Genomic DNA, 22,655 nt, shown 5'->3' with positions numbered 1-22,655 from the left:
TATGCGCATTTTAGTCAAACTACGAAAAACAATACTTATGTTTTCCTTATAATTATCTTCTTTTGGCATTAACTGTTGTTTATTCTTATTAATAGTATTAATACTTTCTTTATGACCGCTAGAGGGAGCTGTTGCTGACCTCTTGACTGTTGGTGAGGAAAGAAAATAGTAGCTTTTTTAATGAAAAGAAAACAATGTAAATGAGATATTTTAGCATTTGGCTGAACATTTTATTTATTTTATTTTATTCTTCATTTGCGTTTTCTTGCTTCAATTAGAACTACATTAGAAACGGAAGTACAGGAATTCGAATAGTAATTCCCTAAATAACTTGTCCAGTAAAAAGACTACATGTTGTTTATATAAGTATCTGCATCAAGTCCTCGAATACAGATAAATCTTTTATAAAAGCACACCTGCGTTTGCTTAAATGACAGTTAATATACATGCATTGTATATGTCGTATTTGTAGCATATTAGCATGTTTGGAAAGTTCAGAAATTTATATACAGAGCATACATGTTTCGAAGTCAATCCTTTGCAAGTTTGTCACATGTTTTTTACATATTTTTATGTGGCATTTTTAAATCAGTTTTTTTTATTAAAGATATAGGTTATGACTTTGTATCATATTTTCTTTGTATTATTAGATGTGATGTGAAATGAAGGCATACCGAGATCATGACATTTTGTTTTGCTGTGTTTTGGTCAGGTTCAGCCTTTCAAATGAGTCAAACCTTGATTTGAAGTTTGTTATGATCCTCCAGGGAGATCTATTAGCTGTGATCCGTAAGGTTTATTCACACTAATAAAATAAGAAATAAACTCTGACCCAGTTTGAAGAACTTCTCAGTTGCTGTATTTAGTGAAAATAGCATCCTTTGAATACAACATTTTCATGCATCTTACGGATTTAATTTGATCTTTTCCATATGCGAGTCATTTCTACACGCCAGAAGACTTGTAATTGTAATCATCGAACAAGAAACGACAAAGTCTGGATGAGATTATGTCCTCGCTTTCATGAAATTGCCAAAAGTAAGCATCAGCACTTTTATTAAAAGCTTATCTCCTGGTTGAGGGCGAAACATACATCAATACACCACAATGTTCATGTCACTGAACTCAACCCCGCAACTGTAAATAGCAGTGAAGTACATCTAAGATTGTAAATACACAGCGATTCATGTATTAGCGTGCAGCTCTAATTTACTTCCAGCTCTTTTTTAACAGATAATATCTGGGTTACAAGTAAAATTGAATTCATTGACTGCGTTTGCACCATTTTCAAGAATCCAAATGGGCACATTTTGGTCTTGACCTTGAAATAGCATGTCATTTTCAGCCGGAGACTTTTGCCAAACATGGTTTAGCCTCAATACTTAAAGCTGGGTTTCTTTGGTCTTGTTTAGGCAGCACTTCTGAGACCAGTCTCTCTCTTTAATCTGTCCCATTTGTCTGAATCCAGTTCCCAAAAGGTCACGACTCGGAATTCATCCAGACTGTGGACGAGCGTTTTGTCCCCGTTTCTAAACTCGCCTGGTATTCCAGCCACATCCGATATATTTTTGTACTGTTGTTTTAGACTTCGGGTGGTGGGGGAGGAGGGGGTTCTTGCACAGGTTTTTGGTCTCAGCTGATGATACATGACGGATTCTCTCATGTCCCTAGCTTGAGGTGATACGTATGAATCTCTGACTAAAACATCTAAAACATCTTTGTGTTGTTTCTTGGAGAATTGGTTTATTGGTTCTTGTCTCCGGTTTTACCTCAAAGAAAAAGACAATATGTTCACATGTATATTAATCACAGAAATGTTGCAAGAATACTCATAAAGACCAGGAATAGCATTTTGCATTTTGCATTAACATGTTTTACGGTGAAACTGGAGGAGTGGGTGAAGAAATCTGCAACTCTCATTACTGTTTAATCTCACCAGTGGTGATGAAACAAGTTGTAAAACTCTCTTACGATCTGCCATAAAAATGAAAGCAATAAAAAAAAACAGCGTTTGGCGTGATGCAGTAAAATGATATTGTTAGTATACAGACTGTGTTTTGCTGAAGTGTAAACACACTTGACTTGGAATGTGCAACACTAGCCTAGATCTTAGAGCAGTTTCACCATTTTCGTCGATATGTGATGTATACCACCTATCGAGGTAACCCAAGGCAAAAGTCGTCACCCCCACATTGGTCACAGGCATACGTAGAACTTGTAGGCATTCCAGCGTGCAGCTCGCCTCTCCTCCTTGAGTTTGCATCACCATGGCGATGGATGAACAGGGAGGACAGGGGGAGTAGCTAGAAACGGGGTGGCGTGTAGCAAGTGGGATTTAAAGTCTATTTTGCAAAGAGGAGGAAAAGTTGTGGAAGATAGAAGAAGGAAGACAAGATATCATATCATTATAGTTGCTATTTCTGCTCAAAGAGATGTTTTTCAGTTTGATGATTTCCTTCTGTCTCTGTCACACAGAGCTGCTGAGAGTTTGGGCTCGAGATCCAACAGGTGAGTTGAATTTACGACACTTTCCATTGATGCACTATTACCACCTTAATATTGTTGTATTGATTCTAAATAGCAACTTTATTCTGTTGCACTGAACCACAAAAAGAACACCAAACAAACATGTCATCTTGTTATTAACTCTAAAAGTAACTGACCCGGTTCAATGTTTATTGTACATTTAAAAAATACCGGACTCCACAAGCATGCAACGAGTCAAAACAACAAAACCACAAACAGTCTGTCTCTTGTTTAAAATTAGATCTTGACTGCGATCTTGACTGAATTTTTTTTTTGTGTCATTGGGCAAAAGTATCAGTTTGTGTTCGAATTCTTAGTGCTGTTAATCTGTATCTGCTTTCAAATATTCATATATAATGGAAAAAATATAGCCATTGATTTTTGAAAAATGTGTTCCTTAGAGGTTAGCAAAATGATTAGCGCTGTAAAGGTTTGAGATTCAAGGGCTAAATTAATAGCATTTATATCCTGTCCTAACCCAGCAGCACTTAATGATCAAACCAATTAAAAATTGATCCTCATTTTTAATCCATCATTTTTTTAAATCTTTAAATCCACCTCAAGAAGAGCAGTTCTTTAAGAAAACTACATTTAAAAGGGACCTCTCGTGCAATTCTTCTTTAAATACTCGAATGACATCACACCAGTGAATTAACTTTACGTCAAAACAACATGAGAAATGGAGCCAAATATGAGCTCGGACAAGATAAACGTTGATGTTATGCATCCATGAGTATCAATCCTTATCATTTGTTGCTACACGGATCCTGTTTCAGCCAAACAAAATATGTCATTCCCAGAAGATCAAGGAAAGAAAAAAACAGTTTGTCAATAATATTATAATTTATGTTTTTGCTTTTTTTTATTATTTTTTTTTATTATATAATCAAAAATTCATGCGACACACCCAAGATGCCCTGGTTTCCTCATTGTTTTTCACGAATCATAGGAATTTTTCTCATCTGATTTATTTGTGTTTTACTCACGCAGCATCATATTCACTGACACCGTGCATGTGTGCTCCAGTTGAGAAAGATAAATACTGATTTTACAATTTTAATAATTTATTTTTAAAAACTTGCCGTGTGTTAAATATTTGGGCGTTTTCGTTAGAACTTGGCTTCGAATCTTTACAAATCAAACTTATTCTGGAGAGCCTTGATAGCAGGGTCTTAGGATAAGACAAAAACATGTCGCTTTCTCAGCCAAACACCTCAGTTTTCAGGGAAACCGTATGAATGGGGAATAAATCTGTCTCTAATCTAATCCTACATGTACAGTTTTATCCATATTTCTACATACAGGCAAAAAGAAGAAATGTGTTGAGATATAAAAAGATCTTATCGAATTCAAATTTACTGAGGGCCAGATTTTGGGAAAGTATGTCCAGCTTGTGGCCCGGTCAACCTCCCTACAACTATTTCCTGTTTACAAACAGATAAAAAATAGACGGCAATTGTTTTTTATACAAATAATTTATGTATTGAAATAGCAACAGCTAAGTGTCACTCCTCTCTGTGTTGTCAAATGTTGTTCTTTTTTTGTGTAACCCTTACTTTGCTCTGAGAGGACATTGTTGGATTTTCTAACCCGGAGCCTCTTAGTTTACCGTAAACTGCAGCCTTTTCCGAAAAGCGACACAAAGTGTCGCAAAGTGGAAAAGATCGGCGAAACTTTAGTTTTTCGTCTTTTTATATCGCAGCATTTATAGGGGAATGGGCTGTGGGCCAGTCCAAGTTGCTTGACAAGAATGGTTATGCTTTAATATCCTTGAACTGTCTGTTTGTACACAACTCTATTTTAATTGAAATATTTACATAAGAAAATGTGCATAAGGCTCGCCCACTGAAAACGCTTAGTTTTCTGGGGATTAAATCGTTTTTACCATAACCACACCCACTCTGCTGTGATTAATCAGGCATCAAGATTTGTCACGGCGCGTCATCAATCCTGGAAGTCTCCACCTCCAAGGGACTTGATGTATAAACAAAGTGGAGTGTGATCACAGCAGGCTGGAAGAAGGAGTGAAGCCATTCTTAGTCACAATGGACCCCGCTCTTGTAACCTCTTGTTCGCCGAGATTTCAGACAGGGAAAACTTTATAAAGTAATAACTTCAAAACATGGTCATGATGAGGGACTTACTGCATCTTGGAGAGCAAGACTTCAACATTTGAAACACGTGAGTGAGTCAGGAGAGTTGGGTTTTCACTTTAAAGGACAACATTCAAATTGATTTTTCCAGGTACCAATCAGAGGACAGGATCACGTCACAACTCCAATTTTGCGGAGCTTTGAATTATTTGAAGACATTTTTAAACAGAGAACCAGCTGTAAACACTGATACCGTTACTTAAAAGTGTCTCAACTGATGAGCACTTGATTTAGTAGTCGTAGCCATGCTGACCAACGACACCACGTGTTGCATGTTTTTGTTCTTTTTTAACTTAAAAAAAATGCTCCAGCACTTCATAAACACATTTTCTTTAGTATTAAGTCACTTTTAGCCGTTGATTTATTTTCACTTTCAGGAAACATACGTACGGCCTGCACTGTCTCACATTCTCACCCCTCCACACTTGCTCTTATCGCAGTCATCATAATTTATCATTTTGGATCCTCCGAGAGCCATGTAGACCATCTGGACATGACTGTAAGAATCACACACCCCATCAGCTGAAAGCGAAGCGTAACCCACGGTGACCTCAGAGACTGGCCTCGTGTCAGGTCGAGAGCTTTGCTCAACAAACTTGTATGAGAGGCGACGCACGGGATGGAAAGTACCAGAATCGCAGACATTATTGTCTTTGGTTTCTGAGAACCGATGGTATTTATGGAGGTCATGTCTAATTTGACTTGTGATTGCTGTGCACGCTTGTGATTTAGGAATCAAAATAAACCAGGAAAAGGAAAACAGCTCGGTGCCAACACCTTTCAGCTCTTGTTTGATTTGGGTTGCAGCAGAACATGGTTTTGGCTTCACGTCCATGATCGTTTGTCTTATCGCAATATGAGAAGAAGCAAAACATATCAACAGAGGGGATTCAATTTAAGTTTTAGAGAGGGGAAGTGAGGTCATCGGTCTCTCTGGACTAAACATGTGCAAGTGTGAGCTGTCACTAGTTTCCTCTTGTGTCGTCTTATCTGGAACACCATCAAGTTTAAGCACCACAGTGGAATTCCATTAATTTCTAATAATAGTAGGAGAACAATAAACTTTTTAAATGTTTCTTTTCTCACTTAGATGTAGCAGTGAATGTCCCTGTTGGCAAAGCAGTGCCACACTCCTCTCAGGAAGGGTGTGTCAACTTCTACCCACTTGTCGAGACTAAACCTTGTGGTTTGTCCCATCCTGTAAAAAAAACCAAACCAAAATCCCTTTTTTTTTTTCAAAGCATCTAACTTTAGTAATGCTTAATATGTCACCAGACTGAGTTGTTGTTGTAATATACTGGCTGTAAGTCAAGCAGTGGAACAACAACAGCTCATTAAACACAGGCAGTTAAATACTCCACTTTATACTAATACCCCTTTGCACATAAATAGTAAAACAGTAAGTCATTGTTTATTTGTTTTACATTAAGTAAATCTCTGATAAATCATAGTGTCGCCATCCAGTAATAAGTTGGTTTTTATTCCCCTCAAGCCTTAAAATGGTCCATGTTTGCACTTGGAATATTTTACAATCGGAAGCAGCATAAAATCTGAAAGTACCACGAAGAAAGGTTTCTCTCATTAGAATCCCTCTGATATAATATATCTCAAAATATTGAGTTGTCCACATGCTAACGTCACAAGATTCCAACATCCAGAGATTTGACCATTGTACTATTTTTTACCAACTACTGAAATATTTAAACAATCCTTTATATTGTGACCTAAAACCGGCACAAAGTCATTATTACTTCCCTTGATGATAGCGATGAGCACTAAAATCTTGGGGGGTTTTATCTGACTCATGTACTATGACCCCATAGGGGTTACAATTGTTATCAAATTTACATTTCCTTCAACAGTTTGTGTACATTAGCTGCTAACATGAGGGAGAAATACCAGTTGAGATACCGGTTGAGTTCTGCTTAATATAATCTGGATTTATTTGTGTCACGGCATTTTTTTTGTTGTTGTCTTTAACACCTCACAAACTTTAATAAAATCCACAACCTTTGAATATCTAACAGTATTTGGGAAGAACACAGTGTGGCTGTTGCAACAGGAACTCTCTGTATTTGCTTCCCAAGTGTCCCAGTGGAACGAGGATCCACAGAGGGTTCACAATCTTACATCAGACACTTGAGAAATATTGTCAACAGCTGCATACACCAATAACAAGGTTGGTCCAGTACTTTCTCAATTTAAATTTTCCTCTCAGTAGAAGTGATCATTTACCTCACTGTTGCACTTTGTTTGGTTGTTGGTTGGTTTCACAGTTGGACATTATATTAGATCAACTCAACCTCAAACAAATTGTGATGACCTTTGTCCAAGATAATCAATGTAGTAAGGTACAAACTTAAATATCTCTTTCTATTTGGAAGGGCAGATTTGTGATTGATTAATATTTCCTCTAAAGTGAAATTGAGAACTGTAGCAACACAAAGAAAGTCAATTTTAACAGCAACCAGGTGTTTTGGGACAGAGGTTGTTTTTCTCACTTTCAGTCACCGAGACCACTTCCTTGTGGGCACCATGACTTCAGGGAGAGTTGGCACCGAGTACTATAATCTAACATGAGCCATAATGAGATGGACAACACCCTGTTCTTTTCCAACGCCGACCTCAAACGTATTGTAATAGTGAATCATCGCCTGCAACAATCCATTCCTTTGCCTAGAACTTGTAAACGTGGTGCAAACAAAGGGAGAAGAAATGTATTTTCTGATCAGTTTTATGGTACACAAGCCAAACAAGACCTTCACAGATGATGCTCAGCATTACTAAGTAAAAGAGTTGAAGCGAATAAAACAGTGATTAAAGGGTTTGGATTGCGACTAGGAATGATAACATTAAGCCAGCAAGGATTATTGATACATTAGTACAGCCGAGCAGCGCTCTAAATTGGATAATTCCGACAGGATAAACAGCCTGAGCAGCTGCATCGACCAATGCCAGTGCTGTGTAGCCAAACGCACAGTTGACCAGCTTGTGGTAGAGTCAGACACTGAAATAACCAGCTGCTATTTTCTTGTAAATTTGACAAGTGACGACAGTTGTTGCTCTATTACTTATCACGATTCATTCAACGTGTTAATTTTCGAAGAGAAACGTTTCAAAACATCAGTGGCGTGTATCTATGGGTGGATGGGTGTGTTAATGGTTTAAATTCACCCTAAAACATGAACCACATAAGTGAAGATTGACATGCTTAAGTAGTTGAGTAACTAGATGAAGGAGCTCTGGGTTTGATTTGTGGCATATTTTTCCAAAATAAATTACAGACAGAGAATTCACAAAGAGAATTAAATTTCAAATGTTTAATCAACAAGAATTCGTAAACAAGTATTTGGGGTTGTAATGATGATGGCTAATGGCTTATTGATCTTTAATTTGATATTATCATCCCTAATGAAGTAGCCATGGCAGTGTAGCTACATAATGTATCGACACATGTCTTGCATACACAGCGGTACCCTGCACACGCCTGTTAACATTGGTCCACCCCAATGAAAAGTCTGGTCATACCACTGATGTTGTTATGGTCAACCACCGTTACCACATTGACACATTTTCACTCATTTCTACAGCAGCCAAGAGCTGTTACAGCTAAGTTAGTGCCCTGTGTTGGTCTGGTGTTTCGATTCATAGAGAGTAGCAGGACATAAAAGAATGTACTGCTTGAAGAATCAAACTTTATGAGTCTGAATCTCAACTAATTTTGTGGTGGCAAATCCTCAGTAGCATGAAGACGTGTAGCTTGAGAATGTTTTAGCTTCTCACAGTTGAAATCCCCCTGTTGTCCTGGAAGTTACCCATAATGTCATGGTGCATGCTGATATGGCAGCTGGTAGCTTCTGGTGCTCCTTTATGGGGCTGATGTTGGAGCTTTGACCACAAGATCTTGGGAATGTGTCTGTTTTAAGTTCAGTTCTTCTCACACATCTATGCATCTTCTCTCACATTCAGTATGTTGTTGCCAATACATCACGGTCTGAGATACAAGTGTGTATAGCCAGACTTACATGTGTCACATAATATTATTTATCCTTAACATAAACAAAGTTAAGGTTCCAAACACGCAAAGAAATGCTGACACGTTGGTAGTGGTCTTGTTGTTGTTGAACGTATAAACTTGTTCTCTTTCCCAAAAGATCACTATCTTGTGAGGTACAGAGAACAGTTTAGAATCAGTCAATCACCCGTACACACAGCAATCATTTCCCTTTTTCCCCTCTTCAAGGAGGCCTGACACTTGAGGCAGTCAAAACTTGGTCTGGTTCTGCTCGAGGTTTCTGCCCTCTGATAGGATGATTTTCCTCGCCACTGTCACACTGTGATTCGCTTGGATATGTTTTACTTTTTTCCAACATAGTCCTACTTAAACTGTGAAATGTCTTGAGATAACTTTGTTATGATATGACACTTTAAAATCATATTGAAATTGAATTGAATTCAAAACATAAATAAACAAAAGCCAATTGAATCCATTCCTGTCAAGTTGTGACTCAGTAGACTGGTGACTTCAGGGCTCGTTGGTAATTCTTTAAGGACCCAGACAATGGAACCATTTAGGCCCTTAAGTCGTACATTTGAAACCCCAAAACACAACTTCACTTTTTGGCAAAACTTTTCTCTTGCTCTCTTGGATCTCACTGCCCAGCTGAGCCACACAAACTGAAATGATCACTGCAGGGTACACTTGACAGTGAACAACCAGTTTTATTTCAAAAAGATCTGATCCTCCTCATTTTCTTTTGGGAACAAGAACAAGAACTGAAGTAGTCCGAAACAGGTCTTAATTCCTTTGCTGACCTGGAAGCTGAACTGATTTCTTAAATATTGCAGTTATTGTACAAATTGACAGGATACATTATACAATCTAGAGCAGACACTATGATAATGAACAGCTTCTCTCGGCTCCTACGCAAACGTAAGAAATGTTTTGAAATCGTATGAAAAAGGTGTTTGACCTCTCTGAAGATGTTTCGGCTAGAGAAAATGTAACTTACAAAGTCACAAGCCCAGCATAGTAAATTATGGAGTTAAAGAATGCCAAAAAATTTCGCCATAGTAGCAGGAATCATTAAATGAAACTGTTTAAAATAAAGATAATGACTCACTATGAATATCAACTGTTCCCACATGAACATGGTGCACTTGCCTTCCTGGACTATGAAAATACAGTTTTAGCTGTCTTACATTTTTAAGTTCCTACGTTCTAATTTGATTTTGGAAGTTCACTGGAAGTCATTACTAAGAGATTGTTCTTGAGACTTGAGAGTATAATTTCTCTAAGGGTCAGAAAATTGAATCTGGCCCTGTTGATGATAAGATGTTTTATACTTTTTCTTATTTGTTTTTGCAAATAATCAGGGTGAACCTTTGGGGGTTTTTTTCTTCACGTTTTTAAGAACTGTTTGTACAGAGAATAAAAATTTAATCAACAATAATAATATTGGAAATCTGCGGGAAAGCTCTTTTATTCTGAGTGGACCAACAAGTTTGTATTTTGAGAACACTGTATTTTGAGAGACAAAGGTTCATTGTAGCAGTATTCAATTGTCTAACTATATGGTTAGTTCCAATAGGTGGTCATTTAAATTCATATTTAACATGCTGTCCTCAAATAGAAGTTAAGGCTAAAGGTGTATAGCTTGTTGCTTAAAAGTAACAAGCTGTTTGAATATATTTACTTTAGCAACATGTTAACAACCGGCACCTTTGGACTTCAATTTTAAATACATTTGAATCCAATTGGAAACTTACAAAAATGGTGTAATTTATTTGTGTCACTACTCATACTTGTATAATTTAGTTGTGTTGTGTGTCGTCCAACACATGTTGTTCACATAACGAACTTATTAATTGTGTTTTCGTGATGTCAATGCGGCTGTCAGTATGATGTGCAGTCAAGTAGAGTTTGTACAGAAAAAGCCACGCCCTCTGACTTGATCATCTCCACCCTGTCCTCCACAATATTTGAATTTAATCCTTCGCAATTGTGTTGAGGTAAATTCTTGCTTTGATTCCAGAAGTGGGTGGATCACACGTGTTAGGTGCCACGCACACTGGCACTGGTGCACTCGTTGATTGAATCAGGGTGGGGAGAAGCAAGTAGTGCCCAACCAAGACCAAACATTTGCGTCAATAAAGTGGTGAAATGACGCGTTTGTTAGTCTTGAACAGACGTCATTTGCATGGTAATGATTTTTTCTTTGCTTCGCTCAAACCCCAGTGATTCATCGTCGAGATAAAAACTTGTTTTCCCAGAAATGTGCTTGAATTCAATAGGTCGCATTTATCCTGGATTTCCCAAAATTAGTATCTGCTTTTAACTAACTTAAGCCTCCTTGTACCCAACATCTGCATATTGAAACATTCAGTTCTAAAGGCCCTAATTCTTTTCAGCAAGGTTTAGAACACAGTGTTTTCCTCTGTTCTATTCATGTCACAATGTTTTAAACAGCTCTTGAATTTTATTGTTTACATGCCTGAAAAGACTTGAAAGGTACCTGACGTGACTTTTCGACCACCGGTATAGAACGTGGCGCTGTTTATTCTAACTGCTAGAAAATGAGCTCACTCAAGTCTTTCACAGAGACAGTAATATAAGTTAATGGAACTGGAGTTAAACAGTAAAGATAGAGTTTAAGATTAGAGACTAAGGAGGGATTTTTGGCCTTTTTGAGCCGTCAAAATTGACTTCGGAATCCAGACCTAACACTCCTGATGTGTGACTCTTATTGAGCAGCGATCCAATATAGTCACCAAACAGAAAAACACACATCGTCTGCGTTATTTCCATCTGCTTAACCTATTAGCCAATAGAGTTGGGTTTTTTTTTTGTTTTTTTTTCTTTTCTTTCATCTGCCTTCCTCTCACAATAACACCATTTGTTATAGATTAAGGGATAGAAAAAGAAATCTTAAATTGAGATTCGATGTTAGGCAGCAAGAAAAAAAGAAATTCTCTGACTAAACAAAATAAAGTTTGATTGAAACAAGCATGATTCAGACTCAACTGAGCTCAAATCAAAGGAAGGATCCTTTTGGTATTAAAAGCGTCTTCACCATTTTAAGACACTTGACAATATTAGAACAAATTTAATGCAGGAAATATATTGTATATATATATATATATATATCATTGTTCATCCACTTGGTTAAAAAAAAAAAAAGATATTTATTTTTTAATTAAAGAACAGTACTTTTATCTGTCTTGCCAGCTTTTTAACAGCATATATTGCAGCTATACAATATGCCCTATATGTCAGCTGTTCTAGATAACAGATAATAGTTTCATTGTATTTTCTAAAAAATCGCAAAGCAGTTGGATTAAAACAGTGTTTCTATTCCAGTGGGACCCATAATCAAAACAAACACAGAACCCCCAGAGAAGTATCCAACTGTTTATATATATTACAAGACTTCTGTCGATATGTGAAAAAATATATATATTTAAGCCGAATGATCGTCCTAAAGTCGATCATCATCAATGTTTTACCAAATAAAAATGACTCTTGAATTTATTGACTCAAGACTATTCTTCAGCATCTTTATAACAATGTGATGTACGTACTAACGCTAGTTAGCAACATAGCTATTTTCTACATTTTTAATCAGCTGATAGTAAAACACATGAATCATTTAGAGTTTTAATCAATTTAATAAATATAATTTGTTATAAGATCATCTATGGTTTAGTTGTTTACTTCTGGAGGTCTGTGAGCAACACTAACATATCCCCTGGTCATATGTTCGCAATCAGGCCAACATTTACAAGCAACACGAATTAAGCATTACTTGATTATCTGGTTATAGTGCCGTAATGTCTAACAAAGACACATCCATATATAGAGGTTGAAGCTTAAGCTGAGCTTAAGCATTTAAAAGCATTTGTGTGTTTGCTATTTGTCTTTCACTTCTGCTGTTATATAACTCAGCAATGACCTTAAAGGTTACTGCTATCGTGTAACAAAGAACCTCAAGGAAAACAATAAAAGGAAAGGCAGATTAAAGTAAAGTCTATTAACTTGGATCAGTTACACCAATTATGTCATAAAGACTTTTTCGACCGAATTCCCACAGTTCAAACCTAAAAAGAACGTCTATCAATGTTGTGCAAGTTAGCAAACAGAAATCATTTTAGTGACCTCAAACAGAAACTTTGTTATGACATGGAGTTCTTTAAAACTAATATATATTAAAATGCAGTGCTTTTTTTGCTTTTACATTTTTTTGTGACATTTCAATTTTTGGCTTAAATATTTAAATTGGGATTCTTAGAGGTGGATGCCATAACAACTTTTTACAGAATAAAAATAATTTATATTTACAAGAGTCATTTAATCTGTTTTGAAATGTGACCCTGGTCTAGAAAGGCGCTATATAAATAGACATTATTATTACTATTATTATATATAGCTTATATGTTGCATCTTCAATTGAAAAAATGTTTGTATTGTTAAAATAATGTGGTGAATATACACAAGTCAGTAACGCAGATTGTTGGACTGATGTTGCTGAAATGTAACTTCCTCAAAAAAACAATAAAATCCTGCTTAAAGGGCAACTAAAGTGAAAACAACCCTCCTGACTCACTCACATGTTTCAAATGTTGAAGTCTTTCTCTCAAAGATGCAGTAAGTCCCTCATCATTACAAGGTTTTGTTATTTGTTTGCAGTGACACATTTTCTAATGTAAATATTTCAATGAAAAGACAGTTTTGTACAAACAGACACATACTGATGATACAATAAAGTTCCAAGATCTATTGAAGAGACACTAAAATCAACACTTTAGCTGCCCTTTAACTAATTGCCTACACAAGAGTTCTTTTTCGCTGTCTTGCTAGCTCTCTTTTTTTCTTATTATATAAACAGCAGTAAAACACTGTAAATTAAACATTTACATCCTCTACTTTCTCAACACTTCTACTAGGCCTGTAGTCAATCAAAACTCTGTCCAGCGAGTCACTGTTTTCGTACACAAAAACAAACAGATGAATGGGTAAATAGAACAGTTTAGCAATTTTTGAGAATTAAATTATACAGCTTTATTTCTGCCCAGCGCTGGTGTAAATACCAAGACTCTTGCATGTCTTCACACAAATACACACCGCAGTGTTACATCTTTTTATCCTCGTAGTGTCTAACAAGCCATCAATTAAAACACCCTTGTGTTTAAAACCAATTGTACCTCCCGCAGTCTGTTTACCAAGTATCGTTTATTCACTCCAAACACCGCTACAGTACATATTGTCTCCATCTAACAAGAGAGCTTACTTTTTGGTTCGATTTCAAACGTAATTTCATCTTTTTCAAAGAGACAAAACACAGGTCCAGAGACATAAACATCACCACACACTCGGAGCACACTTTGAGATCCCAATCTTGTTTGACATGTTTGGATTCTTGTGGAGGAACGTTCTCCTCTCAGCATCATTGATATGTACTTTATGATTAACGCTCCAATCTAATATTGTATTGTGTTGGACAGAGACTTCAAATGGGATGCAGGACTCGAGAGGAGATGCTGATTATTCTCGCAGGACTCCCAGGTCATCTCCAGGCCACGATGGAGTCAACAGAGCTGTCCTGGGTGGAGGTCTGACCATTGACAGGTTGCCAGACAACATGACACATGTGGTGGTGAGTAGTCGTTTTTGTCTTTGACACATTCATTTATTTTTCTTGTTTAACACTGCCCTCTCTTGGAAAGTGTTTTGTTTTGCTTTCACCTAAAGAAAAACGTGATTCAACTGCTATGACGATGAATGTTTGATATGTTCTGTTAGCATGGGCACATAACAGAAACTGTTTATTCTGTCTTCCAGGAAGATCCTGGAAAGTACTACACATGGCAGAGGTTTGGTGCAGAAGACAGTCGCACCAAGGATATGTGGGTGGACTTGAGTAATATCATGCATGGGCAAGTTAGAGTCCATGGTATATTGTCGAATTCTTACAAACAGGCTGTGGTGAGTCCTTGACCCAAAGTATTTTTTCTGTTCTTTAAAAACAATAATTGAATCATTACACATATTATTATAATACATCTATTTGTAACCATATAGATAGATGAGTAAATAATTATGCATTATCATTTGGGGAAAAATATAATGTTAAGGCAAAAGAAATGTAATAACACACATATGCCATGTATTTTTGGTTAATTGATAGATAATTAAATCAAAATGAGAATCAAATTATTTTTATATTTTTTATCGGTGGAAGGTTCATCCAATTAGGAATTTGTTAGGGTATAAATGTAAGTAAGTACGTAAGTAAGTAATTGTTATTTGTATAGCGCTTTTCCAGAGCAGGGTCACAAAGCGCTTAAACAATCAAAACAATATTCAATAAAGTATATATTTTAAAGATCAAGATAAAACTGATAACACAACAGGAGTTCCAGGAACTCAAGGAAAAGCCTGAACAAATAAAAACGTCTTAAGATGTTTCTTGAAGGAGTCAGTAGTGCTGCACTAAACATGAAAAAATAGCTTTAATCAAAATAAAAAATACAGTTTTACTATTTACAGAATTAGTTGTCGCAGAAATGTTTCCCGTCGTAATATATAATTATAAATAAATGTCATTTAGTTCATAATTTTATCGAAAAAGTGGGTCAAATAAGGTTTTCTAAATGACTCCAAATTACTTTTTATGTAATTCCACTGTGTTGCTTTATCACATGGTTGTTCCGCTCACATTTATTGCTTTGAAGATGTAGAACGACCACCGTAAGCCAACCTTCTCGAGGTGTAACTGCCTCAGATGTCAGCAGCAGGTGACTAATGGTTGCAGAGTTGAGATAAGAAAATATTTAGACCTGTAAATCAAAGAAAGGAAACTTCTAAAGCACGCAGAAGACAGAGGAGCAGAAAATCCATGGCGAGCGATCAAATGAGTTTACTGCCAAAGTCTCACGCAGCCTGCCAGATATTACCGCCTTACATGGTTTTATTCATAACATGCTTTAAAAAGCATGACCGAAAACACAGCACTGCCAGGAAACTATAGGTATCCTGATTTATGGAAATATACTCATGCCTTCCAATAGTTGTCTACGCCAGTGTCTTAATATCCACACATGTTTAAAAAGAATATAGTCTATAAAATACGTTTGATTTGACACAATTTGAAGTAAAATGTTTTGCTGATAGTTGTGTTAATCTGTGCTTTGATAATTTATCGCATTCAAATCTTTAACTATTTCACATAGGGAGGCACCCCATAGTACTAAACAGTCATAGGTCAAGGGACGACACACCTATGCCCCCTTTATCTATACGTAAAGGGGCCTCTTTAAGGGGTTAAATGGCAGGAATCTGGGAAAAAAAGGGAGTCTCACCACAGCTGCCCTTGAAGATGAACAAATCTGACTTTGTTTTTTTAACATGGCATATATATAGACGGGTAATCATTAAAACACTAGCTAAAAACTAGTGCACCAGTTATACAAAGATCTGTTATATTCTCATCAAATGTCGTCGTGTTCCCAAGCATTGTTCCTTATATCTCAGATAGAATAGGTAAAGGCGGCCACACATAGCTTTGAAGCACTGTATATAAACATATATGAATCAATTACCATATAACATAGGTCTTCAGGGATTATACTTTGAAGTGTTTAACTGCCCTATTATCTAATCTCCTCATTCAAGCGCAGAATGAAACATGATCTATTATCTCTTAGGATGTATCTACTCAACAATCTTATCTCCCGCCTACACAGTCTCATTACATTTGTCTTTTCAGAAAGTTGCCTTGTCGTTCGACTTTCCCTTTTACGGACACAACTTGAGGCAGATCACCATAGCAACAGGAGGTAGGTTTCAAAGGTTCTAAACCAAATGAGGTCATGATACCAACATTTGTTTCCAGGGTTCATATTCACCGGAGACGTTACTCATCGCATGCTGACCACCACGCAGTACATCGCCCCCCTGATGGCCGACTTTGACCCGAGCCACTCCTCGGAATCTACTGTACAATACTTTGATAATGGTAATAACAGAGGGACAAGGGTTTTATTTATTTATATCTAACGATGATTTTAACTCGTTTTTTTAGGTGAGGTGTTTGTGGTCCAGTGGGAGAAGGTGAAACTTGCTGGCAGGGAGTCAGAGGGAACGTTCACCTATCAGGCGGCCCTTCACAAAACCGGCGACATCACATTCAGCTACAAAGATGTGATTATATTTACAGTTCACTTAAACTTTTATTGATTTAGACCATCATTTTCCGCCTGAAGGTTTGCTTTTTCGTATTTAGCCAACCTTGTACTGTCGATATACTGTCGTGTTACTGCCGTGTTACAAGCACTTTTTTGCTAAAAATGCTTTTTGTAATTGAAAATATAGCAACAGTTGCAGGTAAGGCCAATCTATATGGACTTTTTACTATTTAAATGTACTTTATCTGGCTTGGATCATAGTACGCTTGATAGTTATTACAGTAATTGCAATTAATGTAACAAGAAAATTGAACTCCTATATATTTTTTCCTGTGTATTCACCAGATACCTTTACCCCTGGAAGAGATCAGCACGCCGGAGCATCCCGTCAAGATAGGTCTCTCTGATGCATTCATGGTCACAACATTGCCCACACCATCAACAGGTCCACAAAGACAGACCATCTACGAGTACCATCGGATTGATATCGATCATTCCGCCATCACCGGCAGCTCTGCAATAAAGTTCACCGCCCTGGCCAGCAAGTGATCCATTTCCAGATTCAAAACTGTCTGGACTTTCAAGTGACATCAATAATGACACACGTTTCCCCTCCAGCTTGTCTGCAGCACAACGACTGCGAGAGCTGCTTATCACAGAACGTAACCTCTGGCTGCAGTTGGTGTAATGTTCTGCAGAGGTTAGTTCGGGACAAACAATAAGAGCTGTCATCAATCTTCTTCTTCACTCAACTCTGGCTGGGTCATTGGGGTAACATTTTTTTTTTATCAAGTACCGTGAGACTGAGTCATCTCTGACTCAGTGATCCGAAAAGTGTTTAATCCTTCCATCTCCTCTCTGATCTCCTTCAAAATGAAAACCCAACAAGATGCTGAACCATATAAAGCCTTAAAATCAAGTGTTCAAGAGCATTGAACCATTTTGGAAACATGTTGAGAAAAATGGTAGATTTGGGTTTACGAAAAAAAAAATGTAATTGAATAAAACTCAAAAGTAATGAAACTTGTGAATAAAAAGTCAAACACATGGCCGTTATTAGCCAGACCTACATGAGGCACTCGCTCTTTGTACAATTAAGGATAGTTAGTAAAACTGCATAATCGAATCCTCATGGATGACAATTAACATTTACCTTAGACTTGTTCCTAAACTCAAGGTGACTTTTTTCTTTGAGATCTATTCTCAATATGTTGCCAGTATCTTTGCTCATGGTTCCATCATATTTCTTTTGCACAGATGGTCACCATCATCACAAGTTGACAAGAATTTAAGTGTTGGCTGCCATTTCGACTTAGACTGGCTCGGTGACAATGGCAGCCTAGCTCGAAGTAATTTGAATCTGGGAATCTAACTAGAAAGTGAGCAGTTTTACTCACAGTCCAAAACTTAATCAGTAGAATGGTAATCCTCATTACGACCATTAGTAAAAAACGTTCGTTCAGAAGGCCAGTGCATCATTACATTTCTGCCATGGACCCTGGGATTCCAAACCACAAGAATAGCACTTTAATGTATAGCTTTGATATTTCCATCATTGTATGCATCATTATATCCATCATAAAGACAGATTGATTTAAAAAAAAAAAATCATAATATATACAGTATATATATATATATATATATATACAGTATAAATGTATTATATGTTTATTTAAAAAAGGATGTGTAGTACCTATCATGAAATAAAATAAAGTAGTATGAAATAAGAAAGAAATGTAGTATTATGCTTTTCAACCACAGACTGGTTTAACGTCACCATCATATTCGCGGACTAACCTTTAAAAAACATCTATTAAAAATATTAATTATTTTTATCAGATTACAGGTTTAATTCTTGGATAAACTGAAACAGAGTCTTGATGTGTCAAAAGTCATGGTCACATGGGATATAAAAACATTTAAAAAAAAAAACACTTCCTGGACAGGATTCCCCAGAAAATAAATTATAAATGTTTTTACTTTCTGTGCCCCCTGATAACTAATGCCTCCTGGTGTACTCTGAATAAGTACAAAAGGGCAACATAGTAAAGCACAGTATTGTACTGAATGTTAAAGAATCTATGATGGATAAAAAGAGTATCCAGTTTTCATCGAGAACTAAAGAGCATAAACGTATGAATAATGTATGGACCTTTTTATCACTAGTTAGTGTTTCACAGACTACACTCATAACATATTATGAAGCTTTCTAGGAACAAGCATTAAGATGAATGTTCACGCTGCTGGTTTATATATTCAGCTGCACCAAAGTCAACATTGCCCATGTTTAAGAAGACTCATTGAATGACGTGTGTGTCGGGGGGAGGCTTGACATGTTACTAAGGGGGAGCCACAGAATGAAAAATGATGTTTTCTTTGGCGAGGAAGAGCACAATGAGGCAGACAGAACCTTCTACACCATCATCACCTCCATCAATGTTCACGTTCATAACTTTGTACTGAAATATCGGATGACAATTAAAGCCTGATGTCAAATGAACTAGATGAAAACCTGGCCTGGCAGGTAAATTACGTTTGCTTTAGTAAGGTTCTGAAGAAAAGGTGCAAAATAGAATTTATTTTGATAAAAATGTGAACACCTATGAATGCATAATGAAGATATAAAAAATGAATTTGAAAAGTAAAACACAATAGAAGAGAAAGAGATTCAGGCGAAGTATTGCCCTTACAAAAGGAGAAGAAATAATGGAAATCTCTTTGACTCATTATATAACAAATAATGGTTTAAATTTAGTTGGAATGGAATTTTCATGCACGCTTTCTACCCCATTACATTAAACAAGATTCTGGAAATCTCTCTTTCCTACTATGTATAAATACATATGGCTTAAATATCAGAATACAAGCTATGCTAAGGTTTTCATGATTTAAGATTCTCCGTCTCGATTTAACATATTCTTAAATGGAATTATATGAACTCTAACTTAAATTTTTAAAAAGTTAGAATAAGGGCTAGTATACTATGCTACATCTAGAAATCTTACAAAGCTATTATTTGTATGGGTATCAATGTCGGGTCTTGGATTTCGGGAGGTCCAGGACAAAGCCACGTCCAGTGTCCATCAGAGGCGACGAGGTGGAGATAGTTCACAACTATAAGTACCTCAATGTGTGGCTGAACAGTAAACTGGACTGGTCCTGCAACACAGACCATGTGTATAAGAAAGTTCAGAGTAGACTGTACTTTCTGAGGAGGCTTCGATCATTTAACATCTGCAAGAAGCTCCTCTGCATGTTCTACCAGTCTGTGGTGGCTAGTGTCCTGTTCTATGCTGTGGTGTGTTGTGGTGTGAATTTGTGTGGTGAAAAACCACTGTCCACCATGGATGATGACAGTCATCCTCTGAACACTGTCATCAGTGAGCAGAGAAGAGATGGAACATGAATGCTCCTTCCTAGATGCAACACTAATATACTCAGGGAGTCATTCATGGGGGCAGGAGTGAAGTGAAAAGATGATTCTATTCTATGTTAATCTTTGTATCCTTTTCTTTGTTATTTTTCTTTGATCTATGTTTTTATCTTTATATTTATATTGTGTCATCTTGCACATTTTTTTTTATAGAAACTTTGTTATTGTTATTGTTCTTGTTTTATGAATCTATTGTCTGTGTTGCTGTGTGCTGGAAAAACAATTTCCCGAAATAGACCTCCAGAGGGATCAATAAAGTTTATCTAATCTAATCTAATTTATCTTCTCTATTTAAAACAATTGGAAAATAACTTTATTATTATTAAGTTTAATTACATTTTCCCTGCTGAGCAAATCATTATCCCAGAAAGAAAATCTGAAGTTTAAAGTATCACCTCTAATTCAGAAATGAGTTGATGGTCCAAGATGGTTTTCAAATGATACAATGTATTATTTTTTATAATTAACTTGAGAAATGAGCTTAAAAAAAAGAAAAAAAAAGGACAGTATTTTCGAATGAGACTAATGTTTTTTAAATGTTGTTGACCTCAGGTGCTCTGATGGGATGGATCGACACAGACAGGAATGGTTGGATTACGCCTGTACAGAAGAGGTAATGTCCAAAGTAAGAAGCAAAATAGAGTTTTATAAAGCTGATATGACTCTACTTGTGTTTGATAGAGTGACGCCGCCACCTGTGAGCTGTACACTGTAGATTACAGTTCCATGACACCACAAATTGAGGACAGTACAACACCCCAAATAAGTGTCTGTGGAGATAACGGTACAATTGCATATATTTTTGTGACAGATGTACCAGAGACCATAGCATGGTAAAATATAGAAAGAAAAGTTGAAAAGTAAGTTAATAAATGACAGATGTGAAAACAAATATTGAATAATATTTTTTGTAAAATATGAATGACGAAAATATAATTATATTTAGGATGAATGTATCCACAAATAGTTTACATTTAATATCAATTATTCCTCACTAATACAACTTTTTCTTCATTCCATAGATGACAGCATTGGATCAGACAGTGGTGAGTATATGCCTGACTGAAAGAAACTGAAAATATCTTAAGCCTTCTGTCCATCACGCAGATGTGAAGACAGCCTCTTCCTCTAACAGTCATGAATGGCCCAATATGGGAGTGATCGCAGGAATATCTGCTGCTTTGATTCTGCTTCTGGCTCTGGTACTGGTGACCCTTTACATCACCTTCAACCCCACTGCTGCGTCACCTTTCTATCTCATTCATGTAAGTTCCTCTCGATTGTTCCTTCAGTGATGGATGGATTCTAATGATATTATTCTTGCTCAGCGGCGCAAGAGTTGCTGGCCTTCCATGAAGTATCGGAAGCAGCAGTCCGGTTACACAGAAGTGGAAGGAAACCGGCTTGAGAGAGACAGTTTTGTTGAATCTCCTCCATGTTGAGGACACGCTGATTTCATCGTCAACATGCTTTTCTTTTGCTCAATTCTTTTAACTTTTTAAAGACAATACGTGTGTTTTGTAGATTTTGTCCGTTTGTTAATAAATGATCTATATTCATATCAAGTTGAATTGTGTTTTAATTTGGAGAACTTTTCATTGTTTGTATTTAAAACTGACAAAATAACTGATCATTTCAGTGGAAATAATTCATTTTAATCATTGAATGATCATATTTTCTTTTTTTTTAATAAACACTGACTAAAACACAGAATGCACTCCTGGTCGTCTCACAGGAAGATGGTTGTGGGTTCATCTATTTTGAGGAACAATGCTTGGGTCCTTCCTGTATGAGGTTCTTTCTGTGTGTCTTTGTGTGGGTCTTCTTCCAGGCATATCAGTTTCCTAACAAAGATAGTTCATAGGTGAGCATTTATGTGATTGTAAATGTATATTTGCCATCAGCCACCTGTTTAGTCCTGGGTATCCCCGTAATCCCTGGTAACTGGGATGGTCCTCAGCCCCTATGAATCACTATATAAAAAAAATGAAACAATCTCTTCAATGAATTTTACCAACGGATCAATAAAGTTGTATTTAAAATTATTGAGGTAATTTAGTTTGTCATTTTACACAAACAGCAGACATCAGCATTACTTTTTTAATCAATTCATTTAAACTAAATAAAGTATATATCAGACAACCACTAGTTTTTTTAAGTGTTCCCTGAAATAATATAGCTACCTTGATATGCGTTTAATTCACTTTTAACATCAGATAAATATATATCCTATGTATTTTAGATATATAACCAAATAAGAAAAATAACCAAAATATGACAGCATTACTCTGCTTAAGGATATACGTATATCCTTCTCTAGATAGTTCAGATGTGTGTAGCGATACACATCAATAATTCAT

General features: G+C 36.4%; 1 protein-coding gene across 1 annotated transcript; it reads left to right on the top strand.

Annotated features, from left to right (window-relative positions):
- Positions 1–2,336: 2,336 nt before the first annotated feature.
- On the top strand, positions 2,337–21,788 carry LOC148065330 (plexin domain-containing protein 1-like). The gene is made up of 13 exons (XM_087809233.1): positions 2,337–2,508; positions 14,181–14,332; positions 14,518–14,661; positions 16,445–16,514; positions 16,571–16,693; positions 16,760–16,878; positions 17,208–17,403; positions 17,481–17,562; positions 20,848–20,908; positions 20,977–21,079; positions 21,318–21,341; positions 21,403–21,560; positions 21,624–21,788. Exons 1-13 carry the CDS (start codon positions 2,433–2,435, stop codon positions 21,735–21,737), a joined length of 1,422 nt encoding a protein of 473 aa, XP_087665359.1. The 5' UTR covers positions 2,337–2,432; the 3' UTR covers positions 21,738–21,788.
- Positions 21,789–22,655: the final 867 nt, after the last annotated feature.

This window comes from Callionymus lyra, chromosome 15, assembly GCF_982586985.1.
Source record: "Callionymus lyra chromosome 15, fCalLyr1.hap1.1, whole genome shotgun sequence".
Lineage (NCBI taxonomy): Eukaryota > Metazoa > Chordata > Actinopteri > Syngnathiformes > Callionymidae > Callionymus > Callionymus lyra.
The sequence above is the reverse complement of the archived record's forward strand: the minus strand, read 5'-3'. Positions and strand labels throughout refer to the sequence as shown.

Excerpts from the sequence above, each read along its gene's own strand:
- LOC148065330 (XM_087809233.1), top strand. The coding sequence starts at position 2,433 with ATGTTTTTCAGTTTGATGATTTCCTTCTGTCTCTGTCACACAGAGCTG. Across the intron at positions 16,515-16,570 it reads GATCACCATAGCAACAGGAG|GGTTCATATTCACCGGAGAC; the intron begins GTAGGTTTCAAA and ends ATTTGTTTCCAG. Across the intron at positions 17,563-20,847 it reads TGGTGTAATGTTCTGCAGAG|GTGCTCTGATGGGATGGATC; the intron begins GTTAGTTCGGGA and ends TGTTGACCTCAG.